The 26,073-nt window shown below is 47.0% G+C and overlaps 1 protein-coding gene across 1 annotated transcript; it reads left to right on the forward strand.

Moving 5' to 3' along the window:
- Nucleotides 1–6,630: 6,630 nt before the first annotated feature.
- Nucleotides 6,631–16,143, forward strand: CDKN1C (cyclin dependent kinase inhibitor 1C). The gene is made up of 3 exons (XM_069740516.1): nt 6,631–7,102; nt 12,301–12,417; nt 14,770–16,143. Exons 1-2 carry the CDS (start codon nt 6,739–6,741, stop codon nt 12,408–12,410), a joined length of 474 nt encoding a protein of 157 aa, XP_069596617.1. The 5' UTR covers nt 6,631–6,738; the 3' UTR covers nt 12,411–12,417; nt 14,770–16,143.
- Nucleotides 16,144–26,073: the final 9,930 nt, after the last annotated feature.

Below are 26,073 nucleotides of genomic sequence, written 5' to 3' on the forward strand. Positions count from 1 at the left end.
TTTTTCCGTTCGCTTCCTCCCCCCCCCCCCTCGCTCCTTCTTCCCCCGTCCTCGATCTGTCTGGCCTATCTCCCTGGGCTTGGATATGTTCCCCTCGACGCTTGCGCAATGCGACTCAGTATTGAGTCGGCTGTGCGCAGACGCCGCTCATCTCCATGGAGACTCTGTATACTTCCGGCTACTTACTCCGCTTCTCTGCGGTCAGCGCGCGCCTCTCCACTTCCGCCTCTCGCATGGCGGCAGCCCAGCTGAGGGCACTCCGGATGATCTTAGGTTAGTATAAATGTAGGTTCTTATCATCATTATGCTCACTTCCCCTGACGAAGCCGCTGCGGCGGCGATACGCGTGGGGCGTCTTCTTTTCACCCCACTTTTGTGTATTCACATGCCGGACATGTAGGTTTGGACTCTTTTGTAGGACCCCATGGTTGATTGAGGTATGGGTGACGGTTTAGCTCCTCCGCCAATTAACTGACTTACAACTTGACGTTTTGTCACCCTCTAGGTCTGTATAGGTTTTCACCTTGTTGATATTTACCTATTCATCCAGACTCTATTTAGGGGGTTTTTCTGTACAGCGGAGTTATTATGTATTTATGTATTTATGTGGGCTTTTGATTTAGCCGCCACGATATCTGAGGTATTATACCTGGTGCCTAACTTAGTCCATTATACGATATCTGTGATACAGCGATTTGGATTTAATTCCTACTGGTATATACAATTATATGTGGGTGATTTATACAGGATATTGTGTTTTTAATGTTTTTATCTTTTGTGCTGTGGTGTTTTGAATAAACATTTTTGTATTTCATATTGTATATGGTTGTGCGAGCCTTTTGGTAAGTCCTTTCTTTTCTCTTCGCTTGTTCAGGTTATATACCATTGGACTTGGCTCTGCACGCCTTGTAGTATTTTCTGTATACGGCTTGAGTGCACCCTTCTCTTTATTATACTATCCAGTTTCTAGCCCTGTGTTCCAGGGTATTCTTTTCTTAGGGTCGCACACACCTATTTTGGTGGTGCCGTTGATTTTCAATATATTATTTGATATTTGTTCTGGGGTGTTTTTTGTTGATAGCCGCCATGGATTGGGAGGCTAGGGAGGCGGCTTTGGTGGCCAAATCAACCAGTATGTTTGGAGCTGCTGCGATTTCAGTAGCTCCGGTTGATAATGGGTTTGCCACACTGTGTTCGGACTTAACGAGGGCCCATAAAACCTGTGTTAGATTATGGTGGAATATTAGGAGTTTGGATGAATACATCAGGTCGGGCTATGTACCTAGGGGGCTCCGTATTTCTATTTTCCCGGCTTGGGAACCGTCTGATGCCTTCCAACAGTTATGGGAACAGGGCTTAACTCGCTGCTCGACTATCTTGATGAATCTATTATTGGACCACGATAGGTCATTATTTACGTCTACAAAAAGTAGTATTAAAGAACTAGAAACAAAACTGACCACTTTTGATGAAGGGCAAGTCCTGACCTTTAAAAACAAACTCAAGGACACTATAGACAAATATGAGATTGAGGTGACACAACGTAAATGTAAGAAATTTCAACGTGATAAATATGATTTCGAGCAGAAGATCGCCTATATAAATGGAGACATGTGGGTAATACACGTCGCCCCAGGGCTCCCAGGGACCAGGCTCCACCTTTGGCTACTACCTCTTCGCATGGAGAGGGCTACTCTAGTGATTTTTTGTCGTCCACCGGGAGCGAGGTGGACCACGGACCCGACGAGGGAGGAAGCGTAAACAACGCAAGGAGAAAATTGACACGGCACAGAGGCCATACATCTCCCTTCCGACACAACTATTCAACCAGGCGGAAATAGAGGACTTGGAGCCTTCCTATCAAGGAACGTCGACTCAGGACACCAGCTCCATGGCACTACAGGTAATTAATCTTTCTGATTATAATCTTACACCGACCGAATTGTCGGTCCTTCAGAGAGGTCTTTCTTTTGTCCCTACACATTCAGTGGACAAATTTACTCTTATTAAAGACCTGTACTTATTTTGCAGAAAACTTACCTTCCAGGTCATGTACAGAAGGCCCGATGTCCTACAAAATATGCCTATGGATGAACGTCGCACTTTTCAGGATCTGCTGGAATTATTGGAGGAGAATGAATCTGGTTTGAACAGAAGAAGATTTCCACATAGGAATAAATCACTTAAAACACCGTCCTTCTCCCTGGTGCCAGCCATTAAAATATTTTTCGAAATGGTGAAGCGAGACATTCTTTCTATGCCTAGCCGGGTAAGTGGCCCGCCTAATTTGAACATGGAGGAGAAACGAGCTTTAACAGCTCTACGGGAAAATAAAGATTTTACTATCAAGGAGGCAGACAAAGGGGGCAATGTGGTGCTGTGGTCTGTACAACTGTATGAGGCTGAGGCAAAAAGACAGCTTAATAACACCCAGTATTACCAAAGACTCCCGTCTGACCCCACATCTTTGTTTCTTTCCAAATATGAACAGCTTCTCTGTAGGGCGCTGCAGCTTTCTATCATCACTCAACAGGAGAAGCAGTACCTGTGGGTAACCAACCCGGTTACGGCAACTTTCTACATGCTGCCGAAAATCCATAAGGATAGGAATAGACCTCCTGGTAGACCCATCGTCTCCAGTATAGGCAGCATGTGTGAGAAGGCATGTGAGTATCTGGACTTCTTCCTCCAACCTATCGCATCATCCCTTCCCTCTTTTGTCCGCGACTCCTCGCATTTCATTGACATTTGTAGACAGATTGATCTTCCGGAGAAATTTCTACTAGTGACATGCGATGTTGAGTCGCTCTACTCTAATATCGGTCATAAAGAGGGGGCAGAGGCGGTTGCGCACTTTCTAAATAAGAACAGCTCTATGGATAGAGGCCATGACTCTTTCTTACTTGACTTGCTGACTTTCATTCTCCACCACAATTTTTTTCTCTTTGATAGGGTGTATTATTTGCAGCGATCAGGCGTGGCGATGGGCGCGAAATGTGCACCAGCCTATGCAAACATCTTTCTAGGCTGGTGGGAAGAGATTTGTGTCTATCCGTCATCTGCATTCGCGACCCACGTACACGCCTGGTTTCGCTTCATAGATGATGTTTTCATCTTGTGGAAGGGCACTGTAGAGGATTGTGTTGATTTTTTTAACCATCTTAATTCCAATCCTTATAACATCTATCTTACGTATTCCCTCTCTGCCAGTGAGATCACCTTTTTGGATTTAAAGATCTTTCCTCAGGGGAATGGCTTGGCGACGAGCCTCTATCGCAAGCCAACAGCAACGAACTCATTATTGGCATTTACAAGTTTTCATCCCTGGCATACTAAGGTGGGTGTTCCCACAGGTCAGTTTTTACGTGTTAGGCGTAACTGTACTCGCGATTCTGATTTTTCGATCCAGGCTCGGGATCTAACAGATCGCTTCCGACAGAGGGGTTATCCGAAACGTGTTATATCCACGGCCTATCAAAGAGCAAGTTGTCAGGATCAGCGATCCCTTTTGGCCCCCAGGCAACGGTGTCAGGAGACACAAGCCAGATTCATTACTGACTTTAACAGCAGCTGGACACAGGTCAGTAATATCCTTACCAAACACTGGCAGATTCTACGAGTAGATTCACAAACAGCCGAAATTACCAGTGAGCGACCCCTTATGACAGCAAGGCGGGCTCCAAACTTAAGGGATCTACTCACTAGGAGCCACTTTAACAGGCCTACGACGAGGCTGAATAGAGGTATCGTCCTTAGGGGTTCTTTTCCGTGTGGGGACTGCAATGTCTGTCCTCACATGGTAGTAACGCGGGACTTTTTTGTCCATCCTACTCGTTTTAGCAGGCATCCCCTAAAGGCATATATCAACTGCAAATCCAGGGACGTTATCTATGCCCTTATTTGTCCATGTAAAATGGTATACGTCGGACAGACGTCACAGGAACTTAGGAAACGGGTCCAGAAGCATATATCTACGATACATCTAGCGGCTTCGGACTCAAGAAAAGGAAAGGCCCTCACCCCAGTGTCTGAACACTTTTTGTCACATCATAGCGGTTCCTCTGCAAATCTGCGGGTGGTAGGTCTTCAAAAAATTATCCATAATGAAAGGGGAGGGGACAAACGCAGGAATCTCCTGCAAATAGAATCTAGGTGGATTTTCCTATTACAAACTGTGGCCCCTCTTGGACTGAACGAGGAGCTTCTCTTTACGGGATTCCTCGGCTGTTGATTTGTGGCTTTCCCCTTACTACCCTCTGTTCCTGATGAGAAGTATGTGATTTATCTGTGATACCTTTTTGCATTTTATTCTCAGGATGGTGCTATTTGCTCATACAGTCTCGGTCATCTACTCTTTTACCATCCGGGAATTGAATGGACTGTCATTGGATTGTGTTTCTGGTTCCTGGAATGGGAGGAAGTACGGCGTAGTGTGCGACAAGCTATCTCTTCACTATAGGACGGGAATCTAAATTCCTCTACTTAGATTCCTTGGATGTGGAATCGGGCTGGATACTCCTTCTACGTACATGACCTGGTTGGCATGGACTTGGTGCCTTGGACTTTCTCTGGTGTCATTGTGAACTATGAATGACTTGATGAAGAATTTCTTCTTGGGACAGTACCTATGGACTATTCCGGCATTATTGTGGATTATTCCCAGTGGGGGAACACGAGAATTACATATATTATGGATATTTAGTTGTACTATAGATATGGTGGCAGATATATGTGTATTTGGGTTATGCCGGGCGGGTTCATGTGCGCTCATATATACTCTTTATGGGCATTATATATAACTGTGGGCTTGCTGTTATATTGTCGGCTTATAGCTATTTCCACCTTTCCCTCTTTAGGTGTTGTATCTGATGCACGGATTTTTGATTATGTCTCATATCTATATGTTGCTGTATCTATATATGCATATATATAAAATTCCTTAGGATGTATCTCCTGTTTAATCTTGCTTTATTTCTTAGGTGCCCCACTTGCTTTATAGCCGGATTGCCCTTTCGGGCTTTCTTCTCAGTCGTCAAACTTCCCATTTAGGTGCTACGGCTCCTTTTTCCGTTCGCTTCCTCCCCCCCCCCCCCTCGCTCCTTCTTCCCCCGTCCTCGATCTGTCTGGCCTATCTCCCTGGGCTTGGATATGTTCCCCTCGACGCTTGCGCAATGCGACTCAGTATTGAGTCGGCTGTGCGCAGACGCCGCTCATCTCCATGGAGACTCTGTATACTTCCGGCTACTTACTCCGCTTCTCTGCGGTCAGCGCGCGCCTCTCCACTTCCGCCTCTCGCATGGCGGCAGCCCAGCTGAGGGCACTCCGGATGATCTTAGGTTAGTATAAATGTAGGTTCTTATCATCATTATGCTCACTTCCCCTGACGAAGCCGCTGCGGCGGCGATACGCGTGGGGCGTCTTCTTTTCACCCCACTTTTGTGTATTCACATGCCGGACATGTAGGTTTGGACTCTTTTGTAGGACCCCATGGTTGATTGAGGTATGGGTGACGGTTTAGCTCCTCCGCCAATTAACTGACTTACAACTTGACGTTTTGTCACCCTCTAGGTCTGTATAGGTTTTCACCTTGTTGATATTTACCTATTCATCCAGACTCTATTTAGGGGGTTTTTCTGTACAGCGGAGTTATTATGTATTTATGTATTTATGTGGGCTTTTGATTTAGCCGCCACGATATCTGAGGTATTATACCTGGTGCCTAACTTAGTCCATTATACGATATCTGTGATACAGCGATTTGGATTTAATTCCTACTGGTATATACAATTATATGTGGGTGATTTATACAGGATATTGTGTTTTTAATGTTTTTATCTTTTGTGCTGTGGTGTTTTGAATAAACATTTTTGTATTTCATATTGTATATGGTTGTGCGAGCCTTTTGGTAAGTCCTTTCTTTTCTCTTCGCTTGTTCAGGTTATATACCATTGGACTTGGCTCTGCACGCCTTGTAGTATTTTCTGTATACGGCTTGAGTGCACCCTTCTCTTTATTATACTATTATGAAATTCCCATCACGTGGTAAATGACGTTCCAAATAACAACGTTTCAAATAATGTTAACTCCGTTGGAAGAAAAATATATAACACCACATACGTAGTGAGATGAAGAAAACAATGCTATGCATCAATTCACAGGTAACTATTTCAACGTTTCGGCAAGTAAGCCTTTTTCAAGAAAACCGGTATATGAATCCGTGACAGGAGTCCAGCAGTGCGAGGTCCGTAGTGTGGTCTTAATACGGTTTTATCTTTTTTTTTTTCTTTTTTAATAGGAAGAAAAAAATTGCACTCATTTTTTTAGCCCCAAATGCATGAATTGAAGTAAAAAAAAAATTATGTATACAACAATTAATAAATATTAATAAAATTGTATTTGTAAATGTTAAAAAAGAATAAAAATAATAAAATAAAGTGTGTGTGTGTGTGTGTGTGTGTGTGTGTGTGTGTGTGTGTGTGTGTGTGTGTGTGTGTGTGTGTGTGTGTGTGTGTGTGTGTGTGTGTGTGTGTGTGTGTGTGTGTGTGTGGGAGTAGGGCGGGGCCTATAGTGAGTTGAGGGCGGGGCGTGCAGTCAGACAGGGGCGGCTCCTGCAATGTTGTGGGCGGGGCCTCGTCGTGTGTAGAAAACCCCCTGTAGTGGCCGGCGCCCGGCGCTTCCTCTGCGTCACTCACCGGGGAGCGGGCGGTGGCTGCTGCTGTGTCCGGAGCCTCCGGGATCATGTGCAATGTACAGCGGGCGGAGGGCGCCCCCAGGCCGGGCACCGGGGCGTGCAGGAGCCTGTTCGGGCCGGTGGATCACGCCGAGCTGAGCCGGGAGCTGCATACCCGGCTGCGGGAGGCGCAGGAGGAGAGCCGCCGCCGGTGGGACTTTGACTTCCAGAGAGGAGCTCCGCTGCCCAGCAGCCGCTTTGCCTGGGAGGAGAGCGGAGAGGACGCCGTGCCCCAGTTCTACAGGACGCCCCGAGCCCCGGCCACCCCTGCCCGCACCGTCCCCGCACTGAGCCCCGGCGTCCCGACTACAGCGGACTGCGCCCCACCTGCACACAGCGCCCCCAAGAGGAGCCAGGCGGCCCAGATCACAGGTGGGACAGCCGGCCGCATGCTGGGGGTAGTGCCTCCTAGACATAGTGGGGGGGTTGTAGTGCCTCCTAGACATAGTGGTGGTTGTAGTGCCTCCTAGACATAGTGGGGGGGTTGTAGTGCCTCCTAGGTATAGTGGGGGGTTGTAGTGCCTCCTAGACATAGTGGGGGGGTTGTAGTGCCTCCTAGATATAGTGGGGGGTTGTAGTGCCTCCTAGACATAGTGGGGGTTGTAGTGCCTCCTAGACATAGTGGGGGGGTTGTAGTGCCTCCTAGATATAGTGGGGGGTTGTAGTGCCTCCTAGACATAGTGGGGGGGTTGTAGTGCCTCCTAGGTATAGTGGGGGTTGTAGTGCCTCCTAGACATAGTGTGGGGGTTGTAGTGCCTCCTAGACATAGTGGGGGGGTTGTAGTGCCTCCTAGACATAGTGGTGGTTGTAGTGCCTCCTAGACATAGTGGGGGGGTTGTAGTGCCTCCTAGATATAGTGGGGGGTTGTAGTGCCTCCTAGGTATAGTGGGGGGTTGTAGTGCCTCCTAGACATAGTGGGGGGGTTGTAGTGCCTCCTAGATATAGTGGGGGGTTGTAGTGCCTCCTAGACATAGTGGGGGTTGTAGTGCCTCCTAGACATAGTGGGGGGGTTGTAGTGCCTCCTAGATATAGTGGGGGGTTGTAGTGCCTCCTAGACATAGTGGGGGGGTTGTAGTGCCTCCTAGGTATAGTGGGGGTTGTAGTGCCTCCTAGACATAGTGGGGGTTGTAGTGCCTCCTAGACATAGTGGGGGGTTGTAGTGCCTCCTAGATATAGTGGGGGGTTGTAGTGCCTCCTAGGTATAGTGGGGGTTGTAGTGCCTCCTAGACATAGTGGGGGGGTTGTAGTGCCTCCTAGATATAGTGGGGGGTTGTAGTGCCTCCTAGACATAGTGGGGGTTGTAGTGCCTCCTAGACATAGTGGGGGGGTTGTAGTGCCTCCTAGATATAGTGGGGGGTTGTAGTGCCTCCTAGGTATAGTGGGGGTTGTAGTGCCTCCTAGACATAGTGGGGGGGTTGTAGTGCCTCCTAGATATAGTGGGGGGTTGTAGTGCCTCCTAGACATAGTGGGGGTTGTAGTGCCTCCTAGACATAGTGGGGGGGTTGTAGTGCCTCCTAGATATAGTGGGGGGTTGTAGTGCCTCCTAGACATAGTGGGGGGGTTGTAGTGCCTCCTAGGTATAGTGGGGGTTGTAGTGCCTCCTAGGTATAGTGGGGGTTGTAGTGCCTCCTAGATATAGTGGGGGGTTGTAGTGCCTCCTAGACATAGTGGGGGTTGTAGTGCCTCCTAGACATAGTGGGGGGGTTGTAGTGCCTCCTAGACATAGTGGGGGGGTTGTAGTGCCTCCTAGATATAGTGGGGGGTTGTAGTGCCTCCTAGACATAGTGGGGGTTGTAGTGCCTCCTAGACATAGTGGGGGGGTTGTAGTGCCTCCTAGATATAGTGGGGGGTTGTAGTGCCTCCTAGACATAGTGGGGGGGTTGTAGTGCCTCCTAGGTATAGTGGGGGTTGTAGTGCCTCCTAGGTGTAGTGGGGTTGTAGTGCCTCCTAGACATAGTGGGGGTTGTAGTGCCTCCTAGACATAGTGGGGGTTGTAGTGCCTCCTAGGTATAGTGGGGGTTGTAGTGCCTCCTAGGTATAGTGGGGGGTTGTAGTGCCTCCTAGATATAGTGGGGGGCTGTAGTGCCTCCTAGGTATAGTGGGGGTTGTAGTGCCTCCTACACATAGTGGGGGGTTGTAGTGCCTCCTGGACATAGTGGGGGTTGTAGTGCCTCCTAGATATAGTGGGGGGTTGTAGTGCCTCCTAGGTATAGTGGGGGTTGTAGTGCCTCCTAGGTATAGTGGGGGTTGTAGTGCCTCCTAGACATAGTGGGGGTTGTAGTGCCTCCTAGATATAGTGGGGGGTTGTAGTGCCTCCTAGATATAGTGGGGGGTTGTAGTGCCTCCTAGATATAGTGGGGGGTTGTAGTGCCTCCTAGATATAGTGGGGGGTTGTAGTGCCTCCTAGGTATAGTGGGGGTTGTAGTGCCTCCTAGACATAGTGGGGGGTTGTAGTGCCTCCTAGACATAGTGGGGGGTTGTAGTGCCTCCTAGACATAGTGGGGGGTTGTAGTGCCTCCTAGACATAGTGGGGGGTTGTAGTGCCTCCTAGACATAGTGGGGGGTTGTAGTGCCTCCTAGACATAGTGGGGGGTTGTAGTGCCTCCTAGACATAGGGGGGGGTTGTAGTGCCTCGTAGGTATAGTGGGGTGGGGGGGTTGTAGTGCCTCGTAGGTATAGTGGGGGGTTGTAGTGCCTCCTCGGTATAGTGGGGGTTGTAGTGCCTCCCAGGTGTAGTGGGGGGGGGGGGTTGTAGTGCCTCCTAGGTATAGTGGGGGGGTTGTAGTGCCTCCTAGGTGTAGTGGGGGGGTTGTAGTGCCTCCTAGGTATAGTGGGGGGTTTGTAGTGCCTCCTAGATGTAGTGGGGGGGTTTGTAGTGCCTCCTAGGTGTAGTGGGGGGGGGGGGGGTTGTAGTGCCTCCTAGGTGTAGTGGGGGGGGGGTTGTAGTGCCTCCTAGGTGTAGTGGGGGGGGGTTGTAGTGCCTCCTAGGTGTAGTGGGGGGGGTTTGTAGTGCCTCCTAGGTGTAGTGGGGGGGGGGTTTGTAGTGCCTCCTAGGTGTAGTGGGGGGGGGGGTTGTAGTGCCTCCTAGGTGTAGTGTGGGGGGGGGGTTGTAGTGCCTCCTAGGTGTAGTGTGGGGGGGGTTGTAGTGCCTCCTAGGCGTAGTGGGGGTTGTGGTGCCTCGCTGCCTTGCATAGAGGATTATGTTGGGCATCATTTCATATTGGGGGTTGTAGTGCCTCGTAGGTATGGTGGGGGGCTGTAGTGCTTTGTTTCCTGGGGGTTGTAGTGCTTTGTATTGTATACCTGGTCAGTCTGCAGTTTGCTGTTTCAGACCCCGCTGTATACTCTGTAGCTGCAGGTGATGGATCTTATTTTCTTTCTATTTTATACTGATTTGAGATAAAATAAGCAGAATGATAAAACCTTGTATCTTTCCTACATTCTCTTCTGATCTGGGCTCGATCCTCTTCTCATTGATCATATAACCTGTGTTGCTCTGTCTGGACTTTCCCTCTATTAGTTTCATTGTATCCTTATTATACACTGGTTATTGAGTCTCCAAAACTAAACTTTTCCCTGATCTATATATAACCAGTGACCTCTCTGTGCTCTCGGGGTTGCAGTGTTCTTATCATTGTTACATTTCTGGCCATATAAATCGCCCCCTCCAGTGTCCTTGTATCCTCATCCTCCCCCTGTTCTGGTCCCATTGTATCTGGATTGTTAGTTATCTCCCTGTATACCCGGTGTGATGTCCTGGTTATTAGAACTGAAGCATTTCTTCCCATATTATTCATGTCCCTGTGGTGCTCACTATTGTATCTGTATCTCCCCATATTAACCTGATTTCTCCAGAATTGCTTATTCCCCATTGTTACATTGTATCCTGATTATTGTAGTGTTACCTTTCTCCTTATATCCTGACTTTCTGTTCTGGTTACATTGTATCCTGATTAGTTCCATTTCTCCCTATATTACTCTTATTCCCCGTTGTTACATTGTATCCTGATTCCAGTAATGGCTACCTTTCTCTCCAAATATCCCCAGTACCCCAATGTTACATTGTATCCTGACTTCCCCTCTGTTCTGGTCACGTTGTATCCTGATTGGCTGTCAGTTCATTGTTTCTCATTGTTCCTTCCTTTGTTACAATCCCCCCCTCCTCCTCTCTCCATTATTTTGCTACATTACTGCTGTCACCCCATCCATCCTGGATTACTACACTGATTTGTTGCAGCGGCTTCGCTGTGGTTGTTTTCACCCAGATTATCACTGATTTTCTGCATTGCCGTTGTCTCCATAGTTTCCCTACTTGTCTGGTTACCCGGATTGCACTTTCTGGCTGCCTGTTGCATCACCTGCCCCTTGAAGCCCGGCCCTCTTTAACTTGTAATTTTAGTTCTCCACTTTTTTTTTTTTTTCTAAGATCTTTCCCCTCCCAGATAGGGCCAAATAAATGTTATATGCAGTATGTGATATCCTATATATCATGCCTATGCCCCCTTATGGTCGCTGGGGGAGGAGGGGGCTGTCGCTTTGTGCACTGCTATGTACCCTCTGGCTTCAGTCTTGAGATCCTAAGCTTGTCCTTTGGCTGGGGCCAGCCTGCACCCCCTCCTCTTCCCTCCGTCACCCCCTCTCCCTCCTTTCTCACCCCCCCTCCTGGCTGCCTTTCCACTAGTACAATAGAAGTGCAAGCGCAGCAATTTGTGCTGCTGATCTCAGCTGAGCATGAAGCATTTCAATGTTGTGAGGATCCGCAGTCACAGGCCGAGGAAGGTTTAGTGGATCCACATCTAGAAATAAATTACATTTAATGATCTCCTTCCTGCGGGGAAAATAACAAACGGCAACAGCTGCAAACACAGGGGAAGCCCTGTAGACGGCACTTGTTAGTTTTTGTTTGGTCTCTAACTACATATTTGTTTATTATTAGTTTATACATTGGATTCCACCTTTATGATTTTCAATCTGCTGATAGTGGTGGTTCTGTAATGGGCTGGAGACCATTGCATAAAACTATGCAATATCCTGCTAAATTGCCTTTACTCGACCAGAAGAACCCATCAGATCTTCCTAAAAACTCAGTGATAGTTCTTTTGTTCACGTGATTTTATTTTGGCCCGTAGGTGCTTTATAGGAATTTCTCTTAATGGTTGTACATATCCCATAATTGCTTGACATATTGGCTACTGGCTGCTAGCCTTTGTGCTTTCCTATTGGCCACCAGCCAGTATTCCCAGGACCATTGCTGCGCACCTGCAGCTCAATGTCGGCAGCTGCATTATGGAAGTGTTGCCTTGAGTGGAGCGCCCCCTTTAATTGTAGGGTGTCAATTTTCACGAATATTATATATACATGAGCCGAGCTGTGACAACTTTTCTCTTGTTAGCTGGATGGTTGTTCACATGCTGGAGTCTCATATGGGGGGGGGGGGGGGAACATGTAGCAGTTTACAGTACAAAAGGTGAATGACGTTTCTGAAACTTCATGATGCATGCTTTAATTTTTTTTTACTTTGATATTTCAACAATCAGTGTTTTACTTTATTTATTTTCCCCATTTTCTAGACTTTTTCCCAGTGCGAAAAAAGACAAAAGTTGTTGCAACACTTTGTGACAAGCTGCACCCAGCTTCTCCAATCCCCACAGAGCGCACGCCGCGCAAAATGATCCGATGATCAGAAGGTAAGGATGGGGAATTGCTACCTTTCCACAGCGCTATTACCTTCCCTTTTCGGTATTTCCGCACCCCATGGTGCTCGTAGATCCCACAGATGTCTCACTTCAGACCCTCCCCCCACTAGATAAATATGCAATGTAGATAACGGACTGCATCCACTCCCTTCAGCCTTGTGCTGCCCAGATACCCCTCTTGCCAGTCACAGGTTCCCTTTGTGGACTCCCCAGATTAGGATCGGCTCAGATTGTGGCATGATGGGCAATGTTCTGATCCGATAACATTCATATGATTTCAGCTGGTAACACGTTGTCTATGGACAGACGTGGCGCAGGCTCGCCCCCCTCCCCAAATCCCTCATCCTCCGTGCAGACCGGCCTTGTACACTGTGTTCTCTTCAAGATCTGGGGTCATTTGAGGCTAGAGAGGAGAGCGCCTTGTCCTTGAATGACCTCGGACAATGCAGGTTGGTGCCTCAGCTCTGGGCATCTCTGGCTAGAACTTTGGCGTTGGATTTATTAAGCTGTCACGGTCTATTATGCGCTTTCATGCCCCCTGGGGCTTTATTCAGGTTTTCCAAAGTTCCGAAGGGAAAGTCTGTCCTATTCCGCAGTCGTATTAGGATGAGGGTGCGTTGTTGGATAACTTCAGTAAACCTGTGGTCTATGTAGAGGGTATGGAAGATGTAATGGGGAGGCCTTGCACTCTTGTATCAGACCTCCATGCATGAAGCACTTTCATGGTTCCCCCGACATTCACCTTTGGAAACCTGTCCAATAATTTACATTGAATACAGTCCTGATAGGTGGTCCTGTGCCCCCCCCCCACACACACTTTTCTTTTTGAGATATCATATTGAGCCGCCTTCATATGGACGAGGTCGGCCCCGATCCATGTCTGCATAATGATTGGAAGATAAGAAGCGGAGAAGGAGTCACTGCGAATGATGTATTCCAGATGTAGCAGTGCTGAGTTTGTCATCTTGATGAAACTCCTCGTTAATGTATCATCCGTAGTCTCAAAGAAACAAGTATATCTATTTCAATATCCTAAATGGGGAGGGTTATATTAATGGTGCATAAAGAGTGAAATGGCTTGTTCAGCACTGCTACATCTACAGAAAAGAGTATTCATTAAGTTAGAAAATTGCACGATCATTATAAATATTTGCATGTCATTAGGAAATTGCTTATTAGCAATTGCAGAATCTATATTTTTCCACTCTAGGATAATGTAGATACCCTGTACAGCAGCCTGCAGTCTGTCTATGGAGTAACAGACAAGCATTGATCTATCTAGGAATACAATGGGAGTTATTGGGCGATTACTGGGAGCAATAGTGATAGTAGGGAATTGCTAGTTATACGTTTCCCAAATGCATCGATGCAGATTGTGCATGACTGATATTTTGTTCAAATGTATTCTCGCTCTTATGTCATCCAGCGCATTACCTGCTCCTTGAGCACTAATTTTACTGAAGGAGTTGATGTTAAAAAAAAAAAAAAAAAAAAAAGAGAGATCGAGAGATCTCTATGGGTTTTTCTGTCTGTCCTGGAAATCCCGCGTCTGATTGGTCGACGATCAGCGACGGGCACAGCATGGCGAGACGATGATGTCATAAAGGTTGCCTCGACCAATCAGCGATGGGCACAGTCTGCCGCGAATTCTGGAATCATCATTGTCCATATACTACGTGGACATGCATATTCTAGAATACCCAATGCGTTAGAATCGGGCCACAATCTAGTATATTTATAATTTTATAATAATTATTATTAGCTATACCTACCCAACTACTTTATCCGCATCACCTGTTGCATGACAAGGTTCGTTCAGTGTCGTTGATACAAGTCAATGGGATTGCACCCCAGACCCGAGGGTACTGTCGCGAGCAAGTCACAACAACTTCAACCTTGTTGGATTTTTTTTTTTTTGCGACTTGTACCCTTGGAGCTGCAGTGTAATCCCATTCACTTGTATTGAGCTGCATTGGTGGCGTAGCGGTAGCCACGGCTGAGGTTACCCCGCGTAGCGGTAGCCACGGCTGAGGTTACCCCGCGTAGCGGTAGCCACGGCTGAGGTTACCCCGCGTAGCGGTAGCCACGGCTGAGGTTACCCCGCGTAGCGGTAGACATGGTTTTCATATCCCCCACAACCTGTTTAACATAAGGGCTGTGAACGCGCCATCCGCCTATGCTGGCACCATTCACCCCACCCAGATTACGGGTGTGACTACTCCGCAGAGATTACTGCTCGGGCATGTAACCTCACATTTTCCATGGCAGATGAGCTCATTTGATGCCTCTGTGATCTCATCTTTCCAGCGCTGACCAGTAATTTCCTTGTCTTGATTTATGCAGATTTGCACTTATGGAGTTGCCTGAAACCTCAACGCAAGTGATGAGCTGAGGACAGCCGAGAACTTCCACCGCCGAGCCTGGGAATTAAGGACTGAAAACAACAACAACAAAGACTTTATGAGCAGTCGCTACTGCAGTCGTGGCTCATGATGTTAACTAAACTGTTTTTCGTTAATCTTAGTTTTTTTTTAAAGTGCCGTTTCGCTGATCACGCCATTTTTACTGTTCACGTCCAGTATCCATCAAAAGTTGAGTCATTAGGACTTTTTTTATTTTTAATATGATCATGTAATGACCCTGCAGCACAGAATGGCCTATGGTTCATTTCCATTCAGTACCTCCTGCTTGTTCAGCGCCTGCAGTGGCCTCACCAGTCCCTCTTTCTACCTCTAGTAACTAAACCAGGCTTGTTCTGGTGATTTTTCAGTCTGGATAACGTCCTCTTTAGGGCTCGTTCCCACTTGCGATTAAATCAGATGAATGCAATCTGATTAAAAATCAGATTGCTTTCAAACCAATTTAATCTTATGGTTCTGTTTTTCAATTGCATTTTTCCTGCTCCGATCAGATCGCAGTCACAGGGAAAAAAAATTGCAGTATGCTGGATTTGGATCGCATGCACCCATGTAAGTCTATGGGTGCGTGTGAAACATCGCACTGCACTCAGATGTCACCCGAGTGCAGTGCGATTCCCACAGACGTCGGCAGCCGAAAAGATGGATAAATTTAATTTCTCCGTCCGCTGTACTGCAATCCTCCCGTGTGAAAGGGTTGAAGCTCAGAGCTGTGATACTGGCGGCAGAGCAGGAGCTGAGTGTCATCACATCAGATGTGATTTGCTAGTGGGTGCTCACGTGACCGCATGTATACAACTTGCAAACGTCCGCTCACATGCCAATTAAATGTACTCGTCCTCTGCACTTCTTTTGAGTGAGCCCATGTATGCCCCCCTGTATCGGCAATACTGTAGAATCCGAACCAGCAGAATAGTGAGTGCAGCTCTGAAGTATAATGCAGTAATACATAGTGATGGTTGGGCGCGATCCTCTGCTTTAACATTTAATCTGTGCTCTGCTTGGAAGAGTGTTTAATCGGCGCACTCCAGATGTGCTATGTGCAAGTGCACTGTTATGTTACTGTATTTCTTTTCATTTTTTTTTTTTATATGTTTGAGAAGTTTACTAACTTATATTACTTATTTATATCAGTCTGAATGAGCCAGATGTAGTTCTCCGGTATGGGGAAAGGCACTATATTCACTTGTTTGCAAAGTTTGACTTTATTTTGTGAGAACATTGAACTCTCCTGTATCTAAAACTGTTGTGCATTTATTTATAATTGGCTTTAATGAAACTTTGTTTAGAATTGTTTCAATTTGGTGTTCGCGTGTTTGTGTAATGACCTTCAGCAACCAGTAGGGGTCTCCAGTTATCAAGGAGCAACAATTCCAACTCTTGTTCCGTAGTTCTTTCTGTGCGCCAAATGCAGCGAGGGGTTGGGGATGCCCGGTCTAATCTTCTGGCCGCTCAGGTTTGCGGTTAACTTCTAAACATTTCAGTATTTCATGTGATAAAAAGTAGCCGCAAAGACTGGACCTCTTCTATTCAAAGTGCCCAGAGCAGCCGCATAGCCTAATATTTTGGTATGTACACAGAGACCCTATGGGTGCATTGTGGTCCGAGATTGGACTGTACTGGCCGGTTCATAGAAATATATGAAGCTGTCATAGTCTAGGAGACCTGTGACCAGTCTGTGCATTGCGGTCCAATCTCAGACCGGTTTACACAGACCCCTGAATGTGCCCTCTGCGACAATCTAGTGTAATCCTGCCTATCTTTACTCAGCAGTATTCTGCCCTCTAATGATCGGACAATCAGACGTCTCAAATGTAAAGTGTTCTTCCATCTAGTAAAATGTGTAATGTATCGCTTGGATCTTCCATTTCTGTATAGTCAGCTGCAGGCAGACGTCTAGGACCGCCATCAGCCTAAAAAAATGGGGGGGGGTGGGATGCTGCACGAACCCATTCTGGAGCCTCTTCTTACAGGTGACAGAATTCAGACAAGTCTCACACCCGGGTGCTGCGATCTCAGACTGGGTGAACAGCAGTTATGACTGGTTGAGGGGTCCTTAATGGGTGACTCCAAGGAAATCTTGGTAGTGAGCGGACAGCCATGGAGCTATCGGCACATCTCTCCATTTCTGCTGCTCCTCCTGTCACTAGCTGTAATGCTGTCATGCACCTTATGCTGCTCCTCCTGTCAGTAGCTGTACTGCTGTCATGCACGTTATGCTGCTCCTCCTGTCACTAGCTGTACTGCTGTCATACACCTTATGCTGCTCCTCCTGTCACTAGCTGTACTGCTGTCATACACCTTATGCTGCTCCTCCTGTCACTAGCTGTACTGCGGTCATACACCTTATGCTGCTCCTCCTGTCACTAGCTGTACTGTGGTCATACACCTTATGCTGCTCCTCCTGTCACTAGCTGTACTGCGGTCATACACCTTATGCTGCTCCTCCTGTCACTAGCTGTACTGCTGTCATGCACCTTATGCTGCTCCTCCTGTCACTAGCTGTACTGCTGTCATGCACGTTATGCTGCTCCTCCTGTCACTAGCTGTACTGCTGTCATACACCTTATGCTGCTCCTCCTGTCACTAGCTGTACTGTGGTCATACACCTTATGCTGCTCCTCCTGTCACTAGCTGTACTGCGGTCATACACCTTATGCTGCTCCTCCTGTCACTAGCTGTACTGCTGTCATGCACCTTATGCTGCTCCTCCTGTCACTAGCTGTACTGCTGTCATGCACCTTATGCTGCTCCTCCGGTTACTAGCTGTACTGCTGTCATGCACCTTATGCTGCTCCTCCTGTCACTAGCTGTACTGCTGTCATGCACCTTATGCTGCTCCTCCTGTCACTAGCTGTACTGCTGTCATGCACCTTATGCTGCTCCTCCGGTTACTAGCTGTACTGCTGTCATGCACCTTATGCTGCTCCTCCTGTCACTAGCTGTACTGCTGTCATACACCTTATGCTGCTCCTCCTGTCACTAGCTGTACTGCGGTCATACACCTTATGCTGCTCCTCCTGTCACTAACTGTGCAGTTTTTTCCACAATTTAACCCTTTATTTTAACAGCTAGAGCCCCCAAATTTTGCACACTCTAACATTATTAGTGAGGAATATGCAAAAAAAGGGATATGAAATGGTTTACTGTATGTATACAATGTCTCATATCCTGTCGGGTTTGTGAAGGAGATGGCATAAAAGCCGGTAATTCAATTGCTGGCTTTTGCTATCTAGCGCTGTATGAAATATAAATATATATGTCTCACTGATAGATATAGATGCTCTATAGCTCCCTATACTATGTGTAGACATTTATCTTAGCTATTCAATTCTAACCTGTCAGTGTGATTTTACTGTACACCGCACTGAATTACCGGCTTTTCTCTCTAACACCGCTACGTATTTCTGGCAAGTCACACTGCTGGTCCGTGTGTAATCCGTATTTTTCTCGCCCCCTTAGACTTTCATTGGCGGATTTTTTGCACAATACGCTGACAAACGTAGAATGCTGCGATTTTTCTACGCCTGTAAAATATGGCTGAGAAATATACGGCAGATAGGAGCTGCCCCATAGAGAATCATTGGTCCGTGTACAATGCGTTGTTTTTGCGCCTCTCATATGTCCGTAAAACTCTCTAGTGTGACGCCGGCCTTATGCTGCTCCTCCTGTCACTAGCTGTACTGCTGTCATGCACCTTATGCTGCTCCTCCTGTCACTAGCTGTACTGCTGTCATGCACCTTATGCTGCTCCTCCTGTCACTAGCTGTACTGCTGTCATACACCTTATGCTGCTCCTCCTGTCACTAGCTGTACTGCTGTCATACACCTTATGCTGCTCCTCCTGTCACTAGCTGTATTGTGGCCATACACCTTATGCTGCTCCTCCTGTCACTAGCTGTATTGTGGCCATACACCTTATGCTGCTCCTCCTGTCACTAGCTGTACTGCTGTCATACACCTTATGCTGCTCCTCCTGTCACTAGCTGTACTGCTGTCATACACCTTATGCTGCTCCTCCTGTCACTAGCTGTACTGCTGTCATGCACCTTATGCTGCTCCTCCTGTCACTAGCTGTACTGCTGTCATGCACCTTATGCAGCTCCTCCTGTCACTAGCTGTACTGCTGTCATACACCTTATGCTGCTCCTCCTGTCACTAGCTGTACTGCTGTCATACACCTTATGCTGCTCCTCCTGTCACTAGCTGTACTGCTGTCATGCACCTTATGCTGCTCCTCCTGTCACTAGCTGTACTGCTGTCATGCACCTTATGCTGCTCCTCCTGTCACTAGCTGTACTGCTGTCATGCACTTTATGCTGCTCCTCCTGTCACTAGCTGTATTGTGGCCATACACCTGTTTTCCTCTCCATCTTTGCTTTTTTTTGTTTGTTTTTTTTCCTCCCTGCAACTTACAGCTGGTGCGGAAGGAATTCGGTCTACTCTTCCATAACATCTCCTAGTCCTCTCCTTTTCACCCAGTGGAGTAACTAGACTCCAATGGGCCCCGGTTAAAACTTTGGACCTGAGCCCCCCACCTCCATTTGTATGTACGGCCCTTCGTAGTGCTTTGGATCCTATAAAGACTTGTTAACTGTCCCTTGTGCTGCTCTTTTCCGACACCTGAAAATAAACTATATTTCTTGCCTTCCTCCACTCCTGCGATGCATTTGCTGTAGCTCGCGGCCAGGTTCTCTGTGGAACACCGGCATCCGCTACCGGCCACTGATTGCCTGGCGGCGGCGTGTATTGCGGTGCAGGGAGCCGGCGAGTCTCTGCACCCTTCAGCTGAACATGCGTCCTCTGACACGTCCAGCCTGCCAGTCACTGGTGTCAGTGGACCCCCTTCCAGTACAGGCCCGGTCGCTTATATCGGCGTCCCTCCCTTTCTGGATGAAGGACCGATATCTGTGAGGTACTGGGAACATATGAGACTAATGAGAGGCTGGGAATGGCTGATCAGCATTGTGTCCATAGTAACAAGCCTAGCCATCATAAGCACATACAGTAAGTTGTCAGGGAGTGTTTTCTTAGTTTTTCCCAAAATAATCTGGTTACTATTTTTTTTATTTAAAAAAAGGAAATAATTGGGAGATTGTTTTTATTTGGATCAAACACTGAGCAGCCAATCACTGCGCAGCTTTCATTGTGCAGAACAGTTATAAATAATGAAAGTAGAGCTCTGATTGGTTGTTATGGGCAACTATCGGTTTCATTCAGGACAGGTTTGATAAATGAAGCCACGGTTTGTTTTGAAGCAGGAGAGCGCCGGACATCGATCTCACAAATGATGGCACCTCGGAGCCGCACGGCGCAGCCGTTCATGGCACGCTAGACGAGGCAAAAGACGCCTCATTGTGTCCATCAGTCCTCAGTCAGGGTCCGGGGTGGTGACTGGCACAGTCCAGGCACATTATAAAGAACCGGCCGGGGACATTCTTGGCACTCGGCCTATTACTTTGTATGGAGGCCACTTTTCTAGAATATCAGTTTAGTCCCAGGTGAGGGCAGAGAACTGAAGCTTAACCCCTTAGTGACGGAGCCAATTTTTTTGAAATCTGACCAGTGTCACTTTGTGGTAATAACTCTGCAACGCTTCAACAAATCCCAGTGATTTTTGAGACTGTTTTTTCGTGACACATTATACTTTATGATGGTAAATTTAGGTCGATATGTTTTGTGTTTATTTACAAATAAATATCAAAAATTTGAGAAAAATGTTTAAAAATTTGCAATTTTCAAACTTTGAATGATCCTTTAACCCCTTCCTGACCTTTGACGCATACGCTGCGTCATGAAAGTCTGTGCCATTCCGACCCATGACGCAGCATATGCGTCATGGAAAGATCGCGTCCCTGCAGATCGGGTGAAAGGGTTAACTCCCATTTCACCCGATCTGCAGGGACAGGGGGAGTGGTAGTTTAGCCCCTCGTGGCTACGATCGCTCTGATTGGCTGTTGAAAGTGAAACTGCCAATCAGAGCGATTTGTAATATTTCACCTAAAAAAAAATGGTGAAATATTACAATCCAGCCATGGCCGATGCTGCAATATCATCGGCCATGGCTGGACACACTAATGTGCACCCACCCCACCCCACCGATCGCCCCCCCAGCCCCCCGATCTGTGGTCCGCTCCCCTCGGTCCTGTGCTCCGCTCCCCCGTCCTCCTGTCCGCTCCCCCCGTGCTCCAATCACACCCCCCGTGCTCCAATCAAACCCCCCCGCACTCCGATCCCCGCCCCCGCACAGCGATTTTCCCCCCCCCGTGCTCCGATCCACCCGCCCGCACAGCGATCCCCCACTCCGTGCTCCAATCCACCCCCCCGTGTTCCGATCCACCCCCCCCCCCCCCGTGTCCTGATCTCCCCCCCCCCCTTATACTTACCTGGCCTCCCGGGGACCGTCCGTCTTCTTTCCTGGGCGCCGCCATCTTCCAAAATGGCGGGCGCATGTGCAGTGCGCCCGCCGAATCTGCCGGCCGGCAGATTCGTTCCAGAGTGAATTTTGATCACTGAGATAGGTTATATCTCAGTGATCAAAATAAAAAAATAGTAAATGATTCCCCCCCCCCTCCCCCCCTTTGTCACCCCCATGGTAGTGTCCCAGGTAGGGACAATATAAAAAATAATTTTTTTTTCCACTAAGGTTGGGGTAAGAACTAGGGGTAGGGTTAGGGGTAGGGGTAGGGTTAGGGTTTCGGTATGTGCACACGTATTCTGGTCCTCTGCGGATTTTTCCGCTGCGGATTTGATAAATCCGCAGTGCTAAACCGCTGCGGATTTATGGCGGATTTACCATGTTTTTTCTGCGCATTTCAATGCGGTTTTACAACAGCGATTTTCTATTTGAGCAGTTGTAAAACCGCTGCGGAATCCGCAGAAAGAAGTGACATGCTGCGGAATGTAAACCGCTGCGTTTCCGTGCAGTTTTTCTGCAGCATGTGTACAGCGATTTTTGTTTTGCATTGAACTGTAAACTCATGGAAAACTGCTGCGGATCCGCAGCGTTTTCCGCAGCGTTTTCCGCAGCGTGTGCACATACCTTTAGAATTAGGCTATGTGCACACGGTGCGGATTGGCCGCTGCGGATCCGCAGCAGAGTTCCATCAGGTTTACAGTACCATGTAAACATATGGAAAGCCAAATCCGCTGTGCCCATGGTGCGGAAAATACCGCGCGGGAACGCTGCGTTGTATTTTCCGCAGCATGTCAATTCTTTGTGCGGATTCCGCAGCGTTTTACACCTGTTCAATAGGAATCCGCAGGTGAAATCCGGACAAAAAAACACTGGAAATCCGCGGTAAATCCGCAGGTAAAACGCAGTGCCTTTTACCCGCGGATTTTTCAAAAATGGTGCTGAAAAATCTCATACGAATCCGCAACGTTGGCACATAGCCTTAGGGCTAGGGTTGGGTTGGAATTAGGGTTGTGGTTACGGGTGTGTTGTGGTTACGGGTGTGTTGTGGTTACGGGTGTGTTGGGGTTACGGGTGTGTTGGGGTTACGGGTGTGTTGGGGTTACGGGTGTGTTGGGGTTACGGTTGGGATAAGGGTTAGGGGTGTGTTGGAGTTAGAATTGAGGGGTTTCCACTGTTTAGGCACATCAGGGGGTCTCCAAACGCAACATGGCGCCACCATTGATTCCAGCCAATCTTGTATTCAAAAAGTCAAATGGTGCTCCCTCACTTCCGAGCCCCGACGTGCACCCAAACAGTGGTTTACCCCCACATATGGGGTACCAGCATACTCAGGACAAACTGCGCAACAATTACTGGGGTCCAATTTCTCCTGTTACCCTTGTGAAAATAAAGAAATGCTTGCTAAAACATCATTTTTGAGGAAAGAAAAATTATTTTTTATTTTCACGGCTCTGCGTTGTAAACGTCTGTGAAGCACTTGGGGGTTCAATGTGCTCACCACATATCTAGATAAGTTCCTTGGGGGGTCTAGTTTCTAAAATGGGGTCACTTGTGGGGGGTTTCTACTGTTTAGGCACACCAGGGGCTCTGCAAACGCAATGTGACGCTCGCAGACCATTCCATCAAAGTCTGCATTTCAAATGTCACTACTTCCCTTCTGAGCCCCGACGTGTGCCCAAACAGTGGTTTACCCCCACACATGGGGTATCAGCGTACTCAGGAGAAACTGGACAACAACTTTTCGGGTCCAATTTCTCCTGTAACCCTTGGGAAAATAAAAAAATTCTGGGCTAAATAATTATTTTTGAGGAAAGAAAACGTATTTATTATTTTCACGGCTCTGCATTATAAACTTCTATGAAGCACTTGGGGGTTCAAAGTGCTCACCACACATCTAGATTAGTTCCTTTGGGGGTCTAGTTTCCAAAATGGGGTCATTTCTGGGGGATCTCCAATGTTTAGGCACACAGGGGCTCTCCAAACGTGACATGGTGTCCGCTAATGATTGGAGCTAATTTTCCATTTAAAAAGCCAAATGGCGTGCCATCCCTTCCGAGCCCTGCCGTGCGCCCAAACAGTGGTTTACCCCCACATATGAGGTATCGGCGTACTCGGGAGAAATTGCCCAACAAATTTTATGATCCATTTTATCCTACTGCCCATGTGAAAATGAAAAAATTGAGGCGAAAAGAATTTTTTTGTGAAAAAAAAGTACTTTTTCATTTTTACAGATCAATTTGTGAAGCACCTGAGGGTTTAAAGTGCTCACTAGGCATCTAAATAAGTTCCTTGGGGGGTCTAGTTTCCAAAATGGGGTCACTTGTGGGGGAGCGCCAATGTTTAGGCACACAGGAGCTCTCCAAACGCGGCATGGTGTCCGCTAACGATGGAAAAAAATTTTCATTCAAAAAGTCAAATGGTGCACCTTCCCTTCCGAGCCTTACCATGTGCCCAAACAGTGGTTTACCCCCCACATGTGAGGTATTGGTGTACTCAGGAGAAATTGCCCAACACATTTTAGGATCCATTTTATCCTGTTGCCCATGTGAAAATGAAAAAATTGAGGCTAAAAGAATTTTTTTGCGAAAAAAAAGTACTTTTTCATTTTTACAGATCAATTTGTGAAGCACCTGGGGGTTCAAAGTGCTCACTATGCATCTAGATAAGTTCCTTGGGGGGTCTAGTTTCCAAAATGGGGTCACTTGTGGGGGAGCTCCAATTTTTAGGCACACGGGGGCTCTCCAAACGTGACATGGTGTCCGCTAAAGAGTGGAGCCAATTTTTGATTCAAAAAGTCAAATGGCGCTCCTTCCCTTCCAAGCCCTGCCGTGCGCCCAAACAGTGGTTTACCCCCACATATGAGGTATCAGCGTACTCAGGACAAATTGGACACCAACTTTCTTGGTTCAGTTTCTCCTTTTACCATTGGGAAAATAAAAAAATTGTTGCTAAAAGATAATTTTTGTGACTAAAAAGGTAAATGTTCATTTTTTCCTTCCATGTTGCTTCTGCTGCTGTGAAGCACCTGAAGGGTTAATAAACTTTTTGAATGTGGTTTTGAGTACCTTGAGGGGTGCAGTTTTTAGAATGGTGTCACTTTTGGGTATTTTCAGCCATATAGACCCCTCAAACTGACTTCAAATGTGAGGTGGTACCTAAAAAAAATGGTTTTGTAAATTTCGTTGTAAAAATGACAAATCGCTGGTCAAATTTTAACTCTTATAACTTCCTAACAAAAAAAAATTTTGTTTACAAAATTGTGCTGATGTAAAGTAAACATGTGGGAAATGTTATTTATTAACTATTTTGTGTCACATATCTCTCTGGTTTAACAGAATAAAAATTCAAAATGTGAAAATTGCGAAATTTTCAAAATTTTCGCCAAATTTCCGTTTTTATCACAAATAAACGCAGAATTTATTGACCTAAATTTACCACTAACATGAAGCCCAATATGTCACGAAAAAACAATCTCAGAACCGCTAGGATCCGTTGAAGCGTTCCTGAGTTATTACCTCATAAAGGGACACTGGTCAGAATTGCAAAAAACGGCAAGGTCTTTAAGGTCAAAATAGGCTGGGTCATGAAGGGGTTAAATCCAGATGGCCATACCACAGCAAACCATTAATAAATAACATTTCCCACATGTCGGCTTTACATCAGCATCGTTTGTAAAATGTTATTTTATTTTGTTAGCATTTTAGGAGGTTTAAAAATGTAGCAGCAATTTTTCATTTTATCAAGGAAATGTACAAAATTTATTTTTTGGGGGGACTTATCCATGTTTGAAGTGACTTTAGGGGTCCTCATATATTGGGAAACCCCCAAACATGATACCATTTTAATAAATGGCGTATTGAAAACTACTGTCAGGTCATCTATTAACCCTTCAGGTGCTTTACAGGAATTAATGCAAAGTGGTATGACAGAAATGAAAATGTGGATTTTTAGCACCTAAATGTCTCTAACTTCTGAACAGGTTACAACAGCCGTCAGACTCTAAGGTCGCTATTTGGTCATGAATTGCCACGGCAAACATCAGGACCACAAAATCATGATCTGAGGGCACAAGTTTGGATAAAGAAGAAACCCCCACACTGTTAACCATTTTTATGATGTAGTCACTATTGACAGCAGCATCTAAGGGGTTAAACAGATATGGACGGTGCAAACACTGATCGTGGCTGATGCAGCAAGTTGTCAGCTATAGTGGACAGCCGACAGCTACTGGATTGTCACCTGTATGGGGAGGCTATTCTCTTATCTCAGGTCAGTTAAAAGACGTATGGGCTGTCATCAAGGGGTTAAAATAAATTGATAGATCCCGAGGGGTGTGCTATATAAGATCAAAATAATACCGCAACACCATGACCACTATACAGTACCTCAATAATATTACCATGCTGCCTGTTTAACCCCTTAGCAACCGCCGATACGCCTTTTAACGGCGGCCGCTAAGGGTACTTAAACCACAGCGCCGTTAATTAACGGCGCTGTGGAAAAAGTAAATAGGGCCCCCCAGAGGCCGACCTTCTCCGGGGTCTCGGCTGCCGAGGGTAGCCGAGACCCCAGAGAACATGATTCGGGGGGTTTTTAACCCACCCCGCATTTGCGATCGCCGGTAATTAACCGTTTACCGGCGATCGCAAAAAAAAAAAGCGATCTCTTTTTAATTTCTCTGTCCTCCGATGTGATCGCACATCGGAGGACAGAGAAAAGGGGTCCCAGGTGGCCCCCCAATACTCACCTAGCTCCCCCGATGCTCCTCGTGTCTCCCGGTGGGCGCCGCCATCTTCAAAATGGCGGGCGCAT

The sequence above is a fragment of the Ranitomeya imitator genome, chromosome 9 (assembly GCF_032444005.1).
Source record: "Ranitomeya imitator isolate aRanImi1 chromosome 9, aRanImi1.pri, whole genome shotgun sequence".
Classification (NCBI taxonomy): Eukaryota; Metazoa; Chordata; class Amphibia; order Anura; family Dendrobatidae; genus Ranitomeya; species Ranitomeya imitator.

What these genes read in the sequence shown, in the direction of transcription:
- CDKN1C (XM_069740516.1), top strand. Translation starts at nt 6,739, where the DNA reads ATGTGCAATGTACAGCGGGCGGAGGGCGCCCCCAGGCCGGGCACCGGG. An exon ending in CCAGGCGGCCCAGATCACAG is followed by an intron (nt 7,103 to 12,300) that starts GTGGGACAGCCG and finishes CCCATTTTCTAG; the next exon opens with ACTTTTTCCCAGTGCGAAAA.